The sequence below is a fragment of the Trachurus trachurus genome, assembly GCF_905171665.1.
Source record: "Trachurus trachurus genome assembly, chromosome: 3".
Lineage (NCBI taxonomy): Eukaryota > Metazoa > Chordata > Actinopteri > Carangiformes > Carangidae > Trachurus > Trachurus trachurus.
In genome coordinates this window covers 22,872,717-22,889,220 of record NC_139893.1, presented here as the reverse complement: position 1 = coordinate 22,889,220, position 16,504 = coordinate 22,872,717, and the positions used below count along the sequence as shown (strand labels likewise).

Sequence of the window (16,504 nt, the reverse complement as noted above, 5' to 3'; positions counted from 1 at the left end):
AGGGCCCCAGGGCCCCAGATCTCACACACTGCCCGCCGGGGGGAATTCTGTGAGCCTCTCTCTCTCTCTCTCTCTCTCTCTCTCTCTCTCTCTCTCTCTCTCTCTCTCTCTCTCTCTCTCTCTCCGTGTGACAGCCATCACTCTCTCTCCCCTCCTCTCTGTGCATCTCTCTGCTCCTCCACATCACACAGCCAAAAATATCCTCTGAACTAAACAGTTCAAACCATTTGTGACAGAAAGTGATTCAATCTGATGAAGATGAAATGACTGTTCCGCACTGACTCACTGTGACAAGAAATATTTATTCATAAAGTTTGCTTTGATGGTGAAGTCAGGTCACATAAGGCAGGTAACAGAGAGGCTCTGCGTTGGATTTAGCTGTGTGAATGGAGCCAACAGATCGTCTTGTGTGATGAGCATAATCAGGATTTTCTTCTCAATCCAAGTGAGAAATATCTGATTGGTTAAGTTGTTTAATAAGAGGTTTCACAGGAATTCAATTTATGATCTGCAACATTAACATACAAATCATAACTGTGAATGCTAACACTAACTATCACTATGTGATCTTCAGCTGAACTCCACAGTGTGTTTCTACACAGAGTGACGACTGTGGACTTTGTTCCCCATCTCCCACACTGGAGTTGCAGCTGGGCAGGACCTCTCAATGGTCGGCGTGGAGAGAAGGAACAATCACTACAGTCGCCAAAAATTGTTTCAGTGAAAGGGCATACGCACATGTGAGCATTGTTAAATCTTTATTCTTAAATTGCAGCCAGATATCAAAGTGAACTCGGTGATAATTCGTCCCTAAAATCCAAAAACTGACACACAGATAAACCACTTAATTTGTGTTTGACCATGATCACTGTGCTCCAAAAGTAATTGGTGTTATAGCCACAAACTTGGACTCCAACAACCCATGTATCCTGTTTTTGTGTGTGTGTGTGTGTGTGTGTGTGTGTGTGTGTGTGTGTGTGTGTGTGTGTGTGTGTGTGTGTGTGTGTGTGTGTGTGTGTGTGTGTGTGTGTGTGTGTGTGTGTGTGTGTGTGTGTGTGTGTGTGTGTGTGAGTAAGAGAGAGACTGTGTTAGCATGCTAAATTTGCTCTAGAAGCTGAAGAGCAAAGTACAGAGTCCCTGATGGAAGAGCGAAAGGTTATTTTAACTTTATCCTGGTGGAAATGTTTGTCAGGGATTTTCTCACACAGCTGCTTTATTCTGAAATCAATGTGTTCAACCCAGATTATATTCTGTGACTGGAGTGAGCCGACCACATCAGATCTACTTTTTGTCTGCCTGATGTTTCTTCTGACAGAAAATTCCTTCACACACGATCACTGAGAGAATAATAACAGACTATGTGAAGCTCTAACGCTCACAACACTGCATGAAGAAAAGAACAATTTCAGGTCGAAAGCAAAAACATCTGAGGCCAAATTCGGTTTGACCGTGTCTTTGAAATCTTCCTCTACCCATTTATTGTGCAGCAACACTGTGAGAATTATGTGAAAACATTGGATTATCATGTCCAGAATAAAAACAATTCTTTGTAAATTACAGATGTTAAGGAGAAAGATCAAATCCTGTGACCCACTAATTTTAGAACATTTCACTAATTATTATATAATTAAAGCCTCCTATTATACAACACATCCACACAAGGGAAGAGACGCACGCAAAGACACTGACGTCATGGACATAGAAGTGGGTCATTTGGACGAGTATTGTGAATATTTACACTATTAAATGAAACATTGGAGAGCATGAGGTTATATAACTTAGAGACAGAGAGGGGGACACGTCCAGATGTACAACTTAAAACACAACATACTGAGAAAAACTTTGCAGAGACAGACAGACAATAATTTTGACCTATGCAGTAGTTTTGTTTTCATGCGCAATTTGGTTTATGTAAAATATTGCTTTTATTTTGTTAAATAAGGTCCACAAGCTACTGTGATCTATGTAAACTAGTGTAATGTAATAACAGTTCAGCTCAGTGAACTACTGCCTCCATCTGAAGTAATTTGGGGACACAATGTTTGACAGAGGCCACTGAAATTGTTTCTTCTCAGAAGTAAACAAAACAAGAATTTTATTTACTAAACCCAAAATCTCAGCCTCATTTCCTATTTATTTCTAGTAAGAACCTGAGGGTTTTTCCTTTCTTTTTTTTTATTATGTTACTTCACGATCTATTCAAAGCCCTCTGTCAGAATTGGTAAATTAGTCTCATACTATATAATATAGAAACAATTTAGAAACAAGATGAAAAGAAATAATAGAATAATAAATATATCATAAATTGCTAATCCAATTCAAGTTCAAGTAACTAAACAAAACAAAAAAGAGCTGGGGGGGGGGGGTTACCTGCCCATGCCTTTATAAAAACGGGAAGAAGAAAAAAACACAAATGAAGGACATGTTGCATCTTGATGTAAAAAAGTAATTGTGTCATTTCCATTCTAGAGGTTTTATAAGTAATGTCAAACCAATCATCCACAGTAGGGGTCTCTGCTTTTAAACACTTTCTAGTAATGGCTCAGTTTGAGTTTTAACTAATTTACTACCTCCTATGAGTGATATTTTAAAAAAAAAAAAAAAAAAAAAAACAGCAACATTATTTTGTAGATATTCTGAATGCAATATGAGTCATTCAGTTGCAATGTCATTTTATCAAACTTAATATTCACAGAATATATATATATTTTAAAATGAAGATGTGATTTTTTTAGGTGTTCTAAATACAGTACTGGAGATGCAGGATTGAAAGACAAGGGGCAACTCCCTCTCCCTCACATCACAGTGCTTTTTTAATCACAATTTACCGTATCTGCTTTTATAAATGAAAATTACACAGTGTATGAATGGCAACACATGATACATGAAAAGACCAACAGTTTGGAATTTACAGAAATATCTCATCCAGTAAGTCTAGAGCAAGAGTTAGACACTAAAAACGAACACAAACAGTAAATGAATGCTGTCTGTGACTGTGCAGGAAAGAAGGATTCAAACCACTGACTCAAACTAGGACAGTTTAAATCAATAACATCAAAATGTAGAAGTTAATCCCAAACTCTGTCAAGAGTCAACTGAAAATGTTGGTATTATCTTCTCTTTTTATAGTTCTGTCCTTAGGAATAATTGGGCCATAAGAAATTCCTTCAAAGCCTTCAGTTTGATCAGACACTGCTACATGTAAAACCATGAGCCTTTAATCAATAATATAGTCAAGAGAAAGACAGGAAATGGGAGGCAGAGAGCCACTTGAGTCGGGATTCAATATAGGGCCAGTTGTAGCGAGGAATATAGCCTCTGCATATAAGGCGCCGGCTCTACCAACTGAGCTAAACAACACCCCCAAAAAGTCATAAAAGTTGTGCAACATTTAAGCTGTTTCTTTTTTTTTTAACACTTTATGTTCAGGTGTCATTATGCAAAAACAACAGTTTCTATCGCTCTACAAACCAATGGCCTGAAACCCCCGAGTCCGACCCCACCCTACATCTCTCTGTCCTTCAAATAGAGGAAGAATAAGACAAACAAAACGCACTTAAACTTTTAAAAAATTAAAACAAGTAAGTTCACTTCAAGTAAACAGAATTTATTTGTGTCTACTGTCAACCAAACTCCTACACAGCACAATTACAAACAATCAGCAGCCAGGAGATCAAGAGGTCAAAGGTCACAGCACACAGACAATTATTCCTGTGACCCATGAGTGAACATAGTTGATTAACAAGTGCTGAAGAGGAAATCAGACTCTTTGCCTTTGTTCAGAACAATGCTTTAAGCGATAGGCAACAGCAAACACGGGAGGAAAAACATACACCAGGGCTCCCCAATGTCACCGGAGCATGGACACGTCTGTTGGCGCCACACGAGCCACTGCCCACTGACACTGAGACAGTTGTCAAAGTTCCCCCACTCGTCACTGGTCACCGAGACAAGAACAGAAAAACTTTAACCTGGTTTATGTTCTTTTGAAAAAAGACTATATAAGTCATTGTAAATCTGGAAAAAGGCATTTGTTAACTGTGTTAATTAATATAATCATATTTAGATGTGTTATTTATCCACTGAAGGACTTCACAGAAAATAGTCACCATGCTGTTGTGTGACATTAGTGCCAAAACCATAAAGGTTGAAGCAGCAGGGTAGCAGCGTGTGTTTTTTTTTCCTAATATGACTTTATGAGCTTGCACAGGTATTTGTGTCAGACCGACAACCTGTGACACACTTTATTCATATAAAAACAGTGAATCCTGTAAACTGCAAATATTTAACAGACTTTTTTGCATCTTTAGCATATGTTTGCCAAGTTAGACTCAATACTCTGGAAGAAAACATGTGTTTAATTCATAATAATAATGTTGATCCAGTGAGAAAATAGTGTTGGTAAAGCACTAAACTTGAAGCATGTGTATTTTTCTCCATGATTTCCACTGGACACAGCAGATGGAGGCAGTCAGAGCAGAGAGACAAGCTGCAGACCAGACACCTGTTCAGATGGAGCTGCTGCTGTCTGCTGGATCATCACCATGAGCCACCGATTTCACAGTGCTGTAGTGTCTTCCCATCACCATGTTTATTATTATAATAAGAACTTTGATTATGAGAAAAAGAATGAGAAAATTCCATTCACAACAGAAACTGAGTTATCCTTATATTCCAGGAACTTTTCTTTGTTAGATCATTTTCTACAGGCTCTATAGTGGCTGTTTTTACAGACAGGTGACAGTTCTAGTTTTTATGCGGAGCTTCAGAAAGCAGCAGATTTTTATTGTTACTATCAATAAGTCAGCAGGCCTGCATTAGTCTCTGCACTGATTTGAAAGTTGGCATGTTTTTCATCATCCCAGTATGATTTTTCCTTTTGCCCCAGTTGCTTTTCAAAGAAAAACAAAAACAAAAAGAAAGATTTGCATGTTAATGGATCTTAGCAATAGCAGAGGCCCTCTCAGCACTTGTGCCTTTCAGTGTGGAAGGCACTGCTGCAACAGTATGAATAAAAAACAAATAAATAAGAAAGAAAAAAACTCTTTTGCATGTGCTAAAAAATCTGGTGAGTCCTGGGTTAGATTAATGCCCATTCCAGGAAGCTTGTTTGGATCGTGTTGTAAAAACAGATCACTGATAGCAATGTATTAGTGGGGGATTAAGACGACTTTCGGCCTGCTTTTTGTGCACAATAAAGCCTTAATCTAGGCTCTGACTGGAAGACCCGGGCTGCGTTGCTGTGTCTGTAGCGTATCCCCGCCCATGCATGGGTGTCTCCTGCAGTGGTGCCGCTGCTGAGACCGGGGCCTGGCAGCAGACTGCAGTGACAGACGCGCCCCTGGGATTCCACCTGTCAGCCACACACGCACTAATCGACAGGCCTCGTATAAAGTGAACTCTCCGTCACCTCTCTGTCAGATCTTCATCTTCTCATTCGTCTGACAGATTCCCTCTGCCCACCCCCACCCTCAGCTTATCCAGCCGCAAACTCCTCCCATCCACCAGCCTGCACGAAGCTCCACGCTGCTAAACCGGATTCATACTCTCATGCTGGAAAAAAAGGGAAAACTGGTAGGTTTTTTGCTGCAAGGAAATAATCTGAAATCTTCTTCTGTGCAGCTTCTCCTTAAGACAAACCCCACCTCCCTCCCTCTTCCTCCCTCTGTCTCAGCTTTAATGTGACAGAGGTGGGCTTTAATGTTCAGTCGTAATTGGGTAGGAGAGGGAGAGACTGTTTGGGAGGAGGAGGAGGAGGAGGAAGGGTCATGGTCAGGTTTCTCATGGAGGTTATTCTGCATCTGTCTCTTAGCAACGACAGACCGCTCTTTGTACAGTCCTTGAGTTGATTGGTGCGTACATGTGTGTGTGTGTGTGTGTCCCACCCTCCTCCCAGTTGCTGAAATATTTTGTGAGGGGGCTCCTCAGCAGACAAGGCTTCCTCCTCATATTCACTGCTTTTAAGACTTTGTTTCCTTGAGCGTCAGATGGGCTCGCTGAGGCGTGGCACACTCGTTGGAGCTTCGCCTCCCTCACTGTAAATTTACATTATTCAAAGAGCGAGGGGGGGAGAAAAAATGACAGAAAAAAGACCCAATTTAAAACAAAGGAGAGAGTGGATTTTGTCAGGGGGGAACGTTTGACATCAATGTTCCCTTTAAAGATTATTCATAACGACCTTTGTCAGTCAGGAGAAGTTTGAAGTTTTTTTTGTAAACAACACAATGTGAAGTGACTTGGACATAGATTCTGGTGGCATCGACTCCCCCACCCACCACCCATCTTCACTTTAGCCAGTGTCAGGGAAAGGGCAGCCTGGGGGTCAAAGGTCACTTGAGGGATCCAGGGGAACCTCTTGATTCACACTGTCAGCTTGAAGAGCAGGGAGCCAGAGTGGCGTGATGTCAGTCTGACACACAGAACAGGATTAGAGGGGCAATTTGGGGACAAGGAAGAGAAATAAAGGAAGAAGGAAAGACTCTGTTCTGTCTTCCCAGCAGTTTAGACTTTCCCATAGATAGATAGATAGATAGATAGATAGATAGATAGATAGATAGATAGATAGATAGATAGATAGATAGATAGATAGATAGAACCAGGGAAATACTGTGATGGATGAAGTCTGGGGAAATGCTCACATTACTCCAAATATGTAATTAAATGACAGAAATACATCTATTGATCACCTGTGAGGGATGAAAGAAGGTTTTTCTTTGATCTGATGAGGTTTCTGTGTTAAATGTGTCCCACTGATTTTGGTTGGAAACGTGAAATTAATTCTCGGATGTTTGAGCCTCCACGCACGCACAGACAGATGGAGCTTCAGCTTTCAGCAAACAGATTCACAGCGATCTGAGTTGTCCTGAACGAGCACAGCACCTGACCACCGTGACACGTTCAAGTGCATGGAGTCATCGGGGGACATCGAGCCACTGCACACGTTAACTCTAAAGACTTATAGCCACTCCGTAGCTATGATTTGGTTCAGTTAAAAACAATATAAATGAGATAGAATGAACTATTGGAGAGAAGAGGACTCGAGGCGAGTGATTAAAGACATGAAGTTATTATCAGATTGTAGCCTACCTACGCAAACTGTTCCTGAACCGGACGAAGTTCACAGTTGCGGCGCTTTAAAACTTTCACATTCTTCAAAATAAAAGCACAATGAATTGGAAAAAAATACAATGTAATAAAGTGCAGTACAGGAAAGATTCGCTGTTCCGTAAATGTCAATGGAGCCGTGTGAATAAATGTCATAAAGTAAGACGAGGCTTTTACTTCAGGCTGAAAGCGCTCACACACCCTCTGGGTCTTTACAGAAATAACCTATTTATTGTCATTTTTATTGCGTTGTCGTCAAAAGCTCTATATTGTATAGGCTAATCATCTATTAACAACTTTATCATCTGTTGATAATAAAGAATATGATTATTTTTCGTTCAGACTTGTTTTTTCACAATAGAAACTTGAGGGGGAAATAACAACAATAATATACAATTATAATAATACATAGAAAATAAATTAAAAACAAACAATGAAAGAAAAAGAAACAAAATAATAACCATATATTTGAACATAAATAGGCTAAATGAAAATGCAAGGAGTCGAAAGATGCTGGATTTTTGCAGCAGATCTAACAAAGCCCTCAAAAGCAGAATGAAGCTGTTTGCTGTGATGTATGTAAACCTTAAACCTTTAACCTTAAACAGTATAATAAAAATGCCATTAGTTTAAAACTGTCAGCGCTGTCACATTTAAAACACGTTTTGAGTATTAAATATTTCTTTTTCAACTTCACTCAACTCATCAGCGGGGTTCTCCCTCTAATAAAGATCACCGCCTATTATGTCAGTTCCGTTTCCCGTTTGACATAATCCCACGATAAAGTCATTCAACTAAACCAAAGCAGCGACACAATCCTCAAAATAAGAAATAAAAGTAACAACAACAATAATAATAACAATAATATAGAAGAGATAGATTGAGTAGCCAAAAACGGACAAGGGGGCATCTCCTCATTGCTTTCAGGAAATTGAGGATGTTTTAATATTATTATTATTTTTCTTTCCACTACTGTAAAGGTCATTTCCCTTTAGAGCAGCTAACGATTAGAAACGGCTTCATAAAAAATATCTTCCTGTCTTTCTGCTTTTTATTTGAGAGCACAAAAGCCATTGTCCTTTTCTTTTTCAGCGTGACCTCAAACTTAGGCTATTTCTTTGAAAAACCCTTGTAAATACACAGTTATATAGGTGTAATTCATATCATTTAATTACCTATATTAAACTATTTTTTCTAAGTGTAGTGGATATACGCGGGCTGAAATCAGGATAATTAATTTGAGAGTGATAATTATTGGTTTTTGAAGCAAGTCAATGAAACCGTTTCCGCAGCTTTAGGCAACTACATAACCTACTGTTTCATTTACTAACATTTGACTGGAATTTTCACAATTAGGCTGCTGAGTGACTTCATTCTTACTTAAACAAAAATATCATAAAGGTAAAGTGTAAAAAAAAAACGTAATGTGGCTTTTTTTTTTTTTTTTTGAAGGGGAACAGGCGGTGGGAGATCAATGCAATATGGTATAATTCTAACATACTTTTACCACATATCATTTTTTGTTCCCTCCTGAAATATAGCCTACTAAATGAATTAGTGTAAAAAAAAAAAAAAAACCTGAAGAGGAACATTTTAATATTATTCCAACTGTAGGCCTAAGGAAAATAAGAGAAGATGAAAACATATTTTTAAAAATTAAATTGAAAACTGATACATTTTCCAGTGACCTTAAGCTTAACAGTTGGTCTTCACTTGACATGATGAATGTTAATATTTTAAACAGGAAAAAAGAATCGTCAGAGTGATCTGATTGGCTGTGTGCTTTCACTCCTGAAAGCTGATTGGCTGCCGATCCAGCTTCAGCTGCGTCCCAACTGCGTAGCCGCCGGTGGACGTAAAAACGGAAACAACTGAGAGGGTGGATTGAAACAAATGAGAAATCCACTTGAGCAGCAGCTGCGGTGTTTCTCCTGCTCACACACACATCGGCGTGGACTGTTCTCCTCCACACAGCAGACCATTGCTCCTTAGTTTCCCCCTCCCGTCTTCTTCTTCTCGGACCTGGACGTGTGTGGGAAAATGCTCCATTGTTCTAACGTTGGCCCTTTGGCTGAGGACACACAGGGGCCGTGGAGCGCCCAGCTTCATCCTCCTCAGGCTAAACTAGTAGTGACAGAGCTCTCAGGGGCCCCTCATTAGCTCTCTGTCCGCTAAGAAGCAAAGAAGCTGCTTTAATCCCCCCTGTCCCTCAATCTGGCAACACAGACACGATTATAATTCTATTTTCATTCTGCTCTCCTCCCTTATGCAGAGTTTAACAGCCTCTATGGATGAATAGAATCCTTAATAACAAAAATCTTGTTTGGTAAGGGGCGTTAAATCAGTGTAAGTGGTAAAAAGCGGGTTAACTTCAGCGAAAATAGACTTTTATGTAGGGAAAGTATAATTTTATGCTTTATTTTGGCATTGGTTATAGCTCAAGGTTTTATTGTGGGCTATCAGTAAAGAGTCATATTTTGTGTTTTAAATGTTGTTTTGCAAAAAAAAAAAAAAATTACATTTGGTCCAATAATTCTTTTAAAAATGAAATACATCTGTTACATGCAGAGTTAACAGTCTGTTGTGGTTTTGTGTGTTTTTGTAAAGTTTTGAACCTATGTTTTAGTCTGATTGAGTCCAATGTGGCCTTACAGTTGAGGACAAAAAGTTATATGTTTTCCTGCAGGAGGTCTTCAAATAAGGCAAATTCAAATAAAATCTGACACACACATAAAGCCTGTCAATGGAGAGCAATTAGTTTGATTAAAATGTCTGATTGAATATTACAGTCAGCAACCGGCTCCAGAGCAGTGGACAGCTCTGCTTGACTTTCGTTTTCTCAGTTTCAATACACACATACACACACACACGAGTCATATTGAAATGGCAAAATAAACCAAATACACTTTATTTATAAATCTTGAGTTATAATTTAATACGGTACCAATATGTTAACCAAATATGCTTTCACAGTACATCAGAATGGTTGTCAAAAAAGAAGTAAACACAAATACACACTCGTACACACACGCACACAGATGCATGCTCGCACACACGCACACACATATACACACTTTCAGTTCAGCAATACCCTGCAGTGGTCTATTGTGCCATTAAAGAGGCCTGGGCTCATAAATGCATGAATTAAGATGAAACAGATTTGTTACTTGACCTGGGAAGTTGTGTACAGTTCATTTATACCATTAAGAAACTGCAGTCACACATCAGGCCACGTGCTCTGAACATCTCTCTCACACAGTCAGTGTAAAAGACCTGGAGACCTAAATGAATTAGAAGTGTGTGGTAATGCATCAGTAATTAATCAGGGGAGTAATATCATTACCTTTCACTCTAACAAGTTACCAGTGAAGAGAAAACATTTTTTTTCTTTAACTATTCTAAATATAAAACAAAATATCAGATAAAAGCAGGGCTGTCGAACATTTACCCTCTTTTTTTCTGATCGATATTTGCCACATTTAACCTTGTCATCAACTCTGTTTGGATAAGATAACAAGAAAATCCACTAATTTGATGAAAAGCATGAATTCTGATAGTTTTAGATGGTAAAAAAAGTAGAGAATGACAATTGTGGCAAGAATTAATTACATCTGCCAATTTTTTTGAACACAATTATTTAAGGGCATGCTGTATTATTGTTAAAAAAAAGAGAGAAAAAAAAGTAATGAGACTACCTATTCAGTGATTAAGAAGTAATGCATTACTTGGTGTAACCTTGCATCGCCCATGAGAGGTACAGTTTCGAAACATGTTGTGCTCTTTTTCTCCTCATCCTTTCATTGACAATGCAAATCGAGCAGGAACCCAAAGTAGCTAAACCGGGCTTTAATCTCACTGTTCTGTTGTACACAACTGAGCAAATAGGTTGAAGTCACAAGATGCTGGGTTTTTTAACGCTTGTGTGAAATCTTTATATGAAACGTTCCTTTAGTCCAAAGTGCCATGTCCGGAAGGTATGAAACAACAAACAAAAGAAAAAAAAAACAGATTAACACGAGACGATCCCTGCAGTTTTCTCACTAGCTGGGGCAAAAATACATAAAACGCTAAAAAAAACAACAAAAAAAAACATAAAAGGAGCCAAAACATAATTTACAAGCACGATAAATATACACACAGGGTCCAATAAATATTGTTTGTTATCCCAAAAACCATAAAGTGTGAGTGGTCACCACTCTGTAAAAATGTCCATCACGACCAGTCATTTCATCTCATCAGATATCATCTCTCTTTGAACAAGTGAAAAAAAAATCTGCCAGTGGGGTCAAATTGGTCCTCATTGGATCATTTATTGGATTCACTGCAGAGAGATCACCGCAATGGCGTCATGAAAATAGCAAAAACCAACAACACTTTGAACTGAAAAAATCTGATATTTGTCTCAGTCCACTGGGAGTTTTTTTCTCCCCCTTTGTTCGAAGAAACACAGATTTTAAGCTGCAGCAGCTGAAATGATCGATTTGAGGTGTGAGAGCTTTCCTGACCTTAAGCAGCACCACTGCAGCTTTCTCCTCTTACTGGATGGGCATGTAAGGCCAGTTGAAGCTGCTCCCTGACAGCAGCATGTCCCGTATCAGAGTTTCTATTGGGGTTTTCCCCACCAGACGGACGAAGAAAAGCTGCTCTATGACAGAGGAAGAGACGGTGCGGAGGGAAGGTAAGCGGAGCAACAGCTTCCCAAACCTGTTAGGCTGGTTGGGGTACTGGCTCCTCACATACTCCTCTAAAGCACACTGGGATTTCTCCTGCAGACCCTCCACATGGGCGATATCCGACAGACCACAAGCATCTACAGACAGAGAGAGAGCGACAGAGAGACAAACAACAGACAGGAGAAGAAGTGGTCAAGGATCTAATGGAGCCGCCAGAAAAAGTTTAAACAGTTCAATTTCACATCACCACCCACAGTGTGTTAGCACAGAGGGACTGCAGAGCACAGCAGCGTATAGGAGAGACAGACCGAGATCAGTGGGTGACGTAGCAGCTCATGAAATTTTGATTGTGACTAAAGGTATAAAACCACCAAGAAAAAAATATCTTTTTTATGTTAAAAAAAATCACAGTATAGATTTGCTCCTGCAGTTTTTCACTTGATACTTATTTAACACATCTTCCACAGTAAAGTGGGTATAAACTATAATAACACTGCCTCCCAGGGAATAGATCAGTCACTGAGACATAGTCAGGTAATAATTTACAAGTGCAAGAGTGTCAAAATGTAAGAAATAAATCAGATCTCTAAACTATGTGGTGGGGGGGGGGGGGGGGGGGGGGGGGGGGAACAACGCAACGAAAAACATCAGTATGCAGTTGTCCTGTCAAAGTGACATGCCATCAATCTATTGCCATCAGGGATCAATCAAGGCTCTACAACCACCATCAGTTAAAAAAACAACAGCACAACACCTACAGTATGTATGAATGCAGTACAGCCAGAGCACTAAAGGTACGAGGTCATTTAAGACCTCCATTTAGTGTATGTGTGGTATTACTACACACAGCAGGCTGCTGTGTTGTCAGTGTAATGCTGCAGGCCGGATGGCAACAGGGGTTAAAGAACGGTTATTGTGTCCCAGTTTAAAGACACGTGTTCAGATGTGCTCGTGGGGACTGAAATAGACCTACATAGGAAACCTTTTTTTATTTTCTACTCTGCTGCTGCTTGTCCTTTGGATCCAGCCATCAAACGCTGACTATATGAAAAGGCTGCGTAATAAGTGACATACATAGTCAGTAATGACAAGGTCATGCAGGAAAAAATTGTCAAAAGCCAAATTTAACTCAGTTTGTGCTCTGATCAATGGACTAATAAATAAATGCATTATAATAAATAAATAAATAAATAAATAATCCTTTAAAAGCTAAATCTGACAAACTGCATGTTTATTTAGTTTGAGTCAATTACAATTAAATGAAATAAATAATAAATGTGTCAATTGGATAAAAACCCTGCATTTGATAAAGAGCTGTCTTGCGTCGCATTAAAGATGCAGCAGCGATAAAATAAAATATTAGATGTGGTAAAATTACCAGTTTTATTTTCATTTGCATACTGGATGAATCATGCAAATTGTTTTCATATTTCAGGGGCTGCAGGGATTTCATGTATTCTGTAAACCCACCTAACCTCTGTCACAGCCTCTTAAATGTTTTCATAAAAATTCACTTTATAACAATAACAAATTTAGCACATCCCTGTGAGGGCTGACAAGCTGCATGAGGTCATTTAAGTTCACTGTATATCTTATTCAGTAGAAATTATACGAAGGCACAACTTTTATTCTTACAAATATTTTTTATTTCTCATTTATTTGCATTTTTCTATTAAATCACCTGGAGATCGGATTATATTTATACTTGTAAGGAAATAAATGGTTTATTAAAAAATATATATATATATATATTTATTCATTTTTATATTGAATATTGGGAAAACCCAAACTCTTACCTATTAACCTATATCAATTCTTTTCTTTCAGCATTTTAACAAAAAGTAGGTAGTTTTTTTCCCCCTTTTGTCTGAAACATAGGCCTACACATTTTTAAAGGCATATTTAAGTATTTTCCACCTTAATATGTCCCACTGCACCATTATTTTAGGCTCAGTACCACCATCTTCAATAAATATTTTTAGAATATAATAATGATTGGTTTTTTTTTTTTTTAATACACAAAATGTTACTAATCGTCTTTTTGGCCACAATAGGAGAACAAGTAACGTTTTTTCCTAACGGTCACTTCGGCCATAGGTCAGTTAGGCGACAATGTATTTTTTTTCCCTCTGCAGAATGTTTAATTCTCTTTCTTTCTTTCGGTTTTTTGGTTTTTTTTTATTGTGTAGTGGTTGTTTGGCTGTTTGTCATTGAACGCAACCACATCACACTGTGTAAAGCTCCATGTTGGGGTGTGGTGACAGGGGGGTTTACCTGTGGTGAACAGCACGATGGCCTTGATGCAGCTGTACTCTGCTGAATCCACGTGCAGCACCTTGAGCTTCTCCACCTGCTCCTGGAAGACCCGGATGTGGTCCATGAAGGCCACCACCCGGTCCGCGGACATCGGGGATGCGTGGAGGCCGGCGGCGGCAAGCAGCGGGGCGACGTGCACGGGCATGGAGCACTGCGCCGCGTTCAGGACGAAGAGTTCGCTCCAGGTGAGGCGGAGCAGCGCCACCTGGTCCGGGACCTGCAGGTCCGGGAAGAAAGGGATGTTCCGGGCCCACTCCACGGCGCTGAAGAGCATGCGCGCCGCCAGCTCACAGATATTCTCTATGCCCATGAGGTTGTTGCTCTGCAGGCACTGGGAGCCGAACCGGGAGGTCGGGTAGGGCTCTGCTCGGAGCAGCAGGGAGATGTAGCCCGACAGGTAGGAGTGGCACTGTAGAGGGTCTCCGTTTGTCAGAGCGAACTGGCCGTGATAGGACTGGGTCGGAACTCTGCCTCTTTGGACAGCTGCAAAGAAAAAGAACACACGTCAAACAACTAAAAAACGCACGTGCCATGTTCAATTAAAACAGTAGGTAGGCTACAACATATAGCAGTTGCAGTTGTCCTTTTCGGCCATTAGACCGACCGACTTTAGTCAGAAAATGTCACACCCTGCGTGGAAACTTGTCTGTAGGCCACGACCTTCACACTATGATGGCGCAGATGATTTACAGCGCGGTTGTGGACCAGAGGCAGACCACCGGGCTGAGGTCCACCGGGACGGGCCCCTGAGACAAGCCATAACATAGCCTATATTTATGCCTGTCACTGTGGGTCTCACCGGCCATTTATTTCCCCAAGTTCGAACCCCCTTAAACCCGGGTCAGGGTTATTTATTTTATATTTTATTTTCTTACATTACATGTGTTTGTAGTGAAATCTGCAAAAAGTTGGGTGTAATTTGCAACAGAATATTCTCATTCAGAAATATCACTGAGCTTCATTAGGTGCTGTAGGCTAACAGCAGGCTGCGGTAGGCCTGTACGACCAGTAGCCTATGCATAATAAATACACACACACAGACGCACAAACACAAACATGCGCGCGCTCACACACATTATAGCAATGCTACAATTAGAAGGAATAACTCGTGGAAATGAAACTAAGATGTCGCAGCAGAGTTGTCCAATCTGAGCATGTGGCATTTAGAGCAGCTTTGGGCAGTTTGAGCCACACAATGGCCGTGGTGACGGACATCAACAATAATTCAGCAAACATGCTACAGGATGCTAGCTGAACACTGTCTCTGATATCATATCACAGTAGGATGGAAACAAGCATCCGGGTTAAATGTGATGATAATAATAATAATAATAATATAAATAATAATATTATTAATAATAATAATAATAATAAACTGGGCATTATAGCTTTGTACCAGAAATGTTAATGGCGGGGTAAATAACATAAGACAAAGGAAACACTTGTCTACATGACTGTCCAGAAAGAAATGACACACTATTGCTAGGCTGTTACATATTTGTATAAAGGAGTTTGTATGTTTGAGGAAAATAATGTAAATGAATAGAAAGCATTGTGTGAAAGTGAACAGTGTCCTGGAGCGTGTGGTGCTGGATAATATGATGTGATAATACCGATAGCGACAACAGGAGGATGCCAGCGCGTACCTTCCCTCCTCATGCCGACTTTGAGGCATTTCTTGAGGCGACAGTACTGGCACTGGTTGCGGTGGTGCTGGTCTACGGGACAGTTCCTGTTGGCCCTGCAGGTGTAGGTCAGGTTCCTCCTGACGCTGCGTTTAAAGAAGCTCTTACATCCCTCACATGTGAACTGTCCGTAGTGCTTCCCGCTGGATTTATCCCCGCACACTATGCACTCGATCTGCTGGCTCTGCTGTTTGTCCATGGACGAGGAGGAGGAGGAGGAAGAGGATGTGTTGTTAATGTTGGAGGTGGTGGTCGCGGTGGTGGTGCTGGACGGGTTGGGCGGCGGTGCGCCCTGAGGAGGCGCCGCTGCTGCTGCCGAGGGTATTTCCATAGACGCCGGATTCATGTGTCCCGTCAGCTCCCCGGGTAGCGACAGAGCCTGGGACACCGGGGAGGAGAGAGTCCCCTGAGTGTCCCCGACGCCCTCGGTGTTTCTCCACGCCACCATAGCCATATCGACCGTCACCAAAACTTTGCGCGCCCAACTTTGCTCTTTTTATGCGATAATTAACGCACGCGATCTGTCGACATGAACAACTCAAACACATTCAAGGTGGGAAAATAAATACAAGCTACGCCTGGAAAATACGAATAGACCGCATAGGATTACGGCAATAAAATTATAACGCGCGACTTCACAAGTACAGAATGGACAGTCACCCAGAAACAGCTTGGCGCGGGGGAAATCCTAAAAGAAAGCTTCATTCAGGCCGAGATGTGCGCTAT

General features: G+C 40.4%; 1 protein-coding gene across 2 annotated transcripts; it reads right to left on the bottom strand.

Annotated features, from left to right (window-relative positions):
- Nucleotides 1-11,639: 11,639 nt before the first annotated feature.
- LOC311005672 (nuclear receptor subfamily 2 group F member 1-B-like) lies at nt 11,640-16,232 on the bottom strand (the record flags this gene model as incomplete). Of its 2 annotated transcripts, none has more annotated exons than XM_083998182.1 (3): nt 11,640-11,914; nt 14,052-14,576; nt 15,707-16,232. In XM_083998182.1, the coding sequence occupies 3 exons, from the start codon at nt 16,230-16,232 to the stop codon at nt 11,640-11,642; spliced, it is 1,326 nt and encodes a 441-aa protein (XP_083854308.1). The 2 variants fall into 2 exon arrangements, with proteins under 2 accessions (XP_083854308.1, XP_083854309.1); XM_083998183.1 differs by having other exon boundaries at nt 15,740-16,232.
- Between the last annotated feature and the right edge of the window lie 272 nt (nt 16,233-16,504).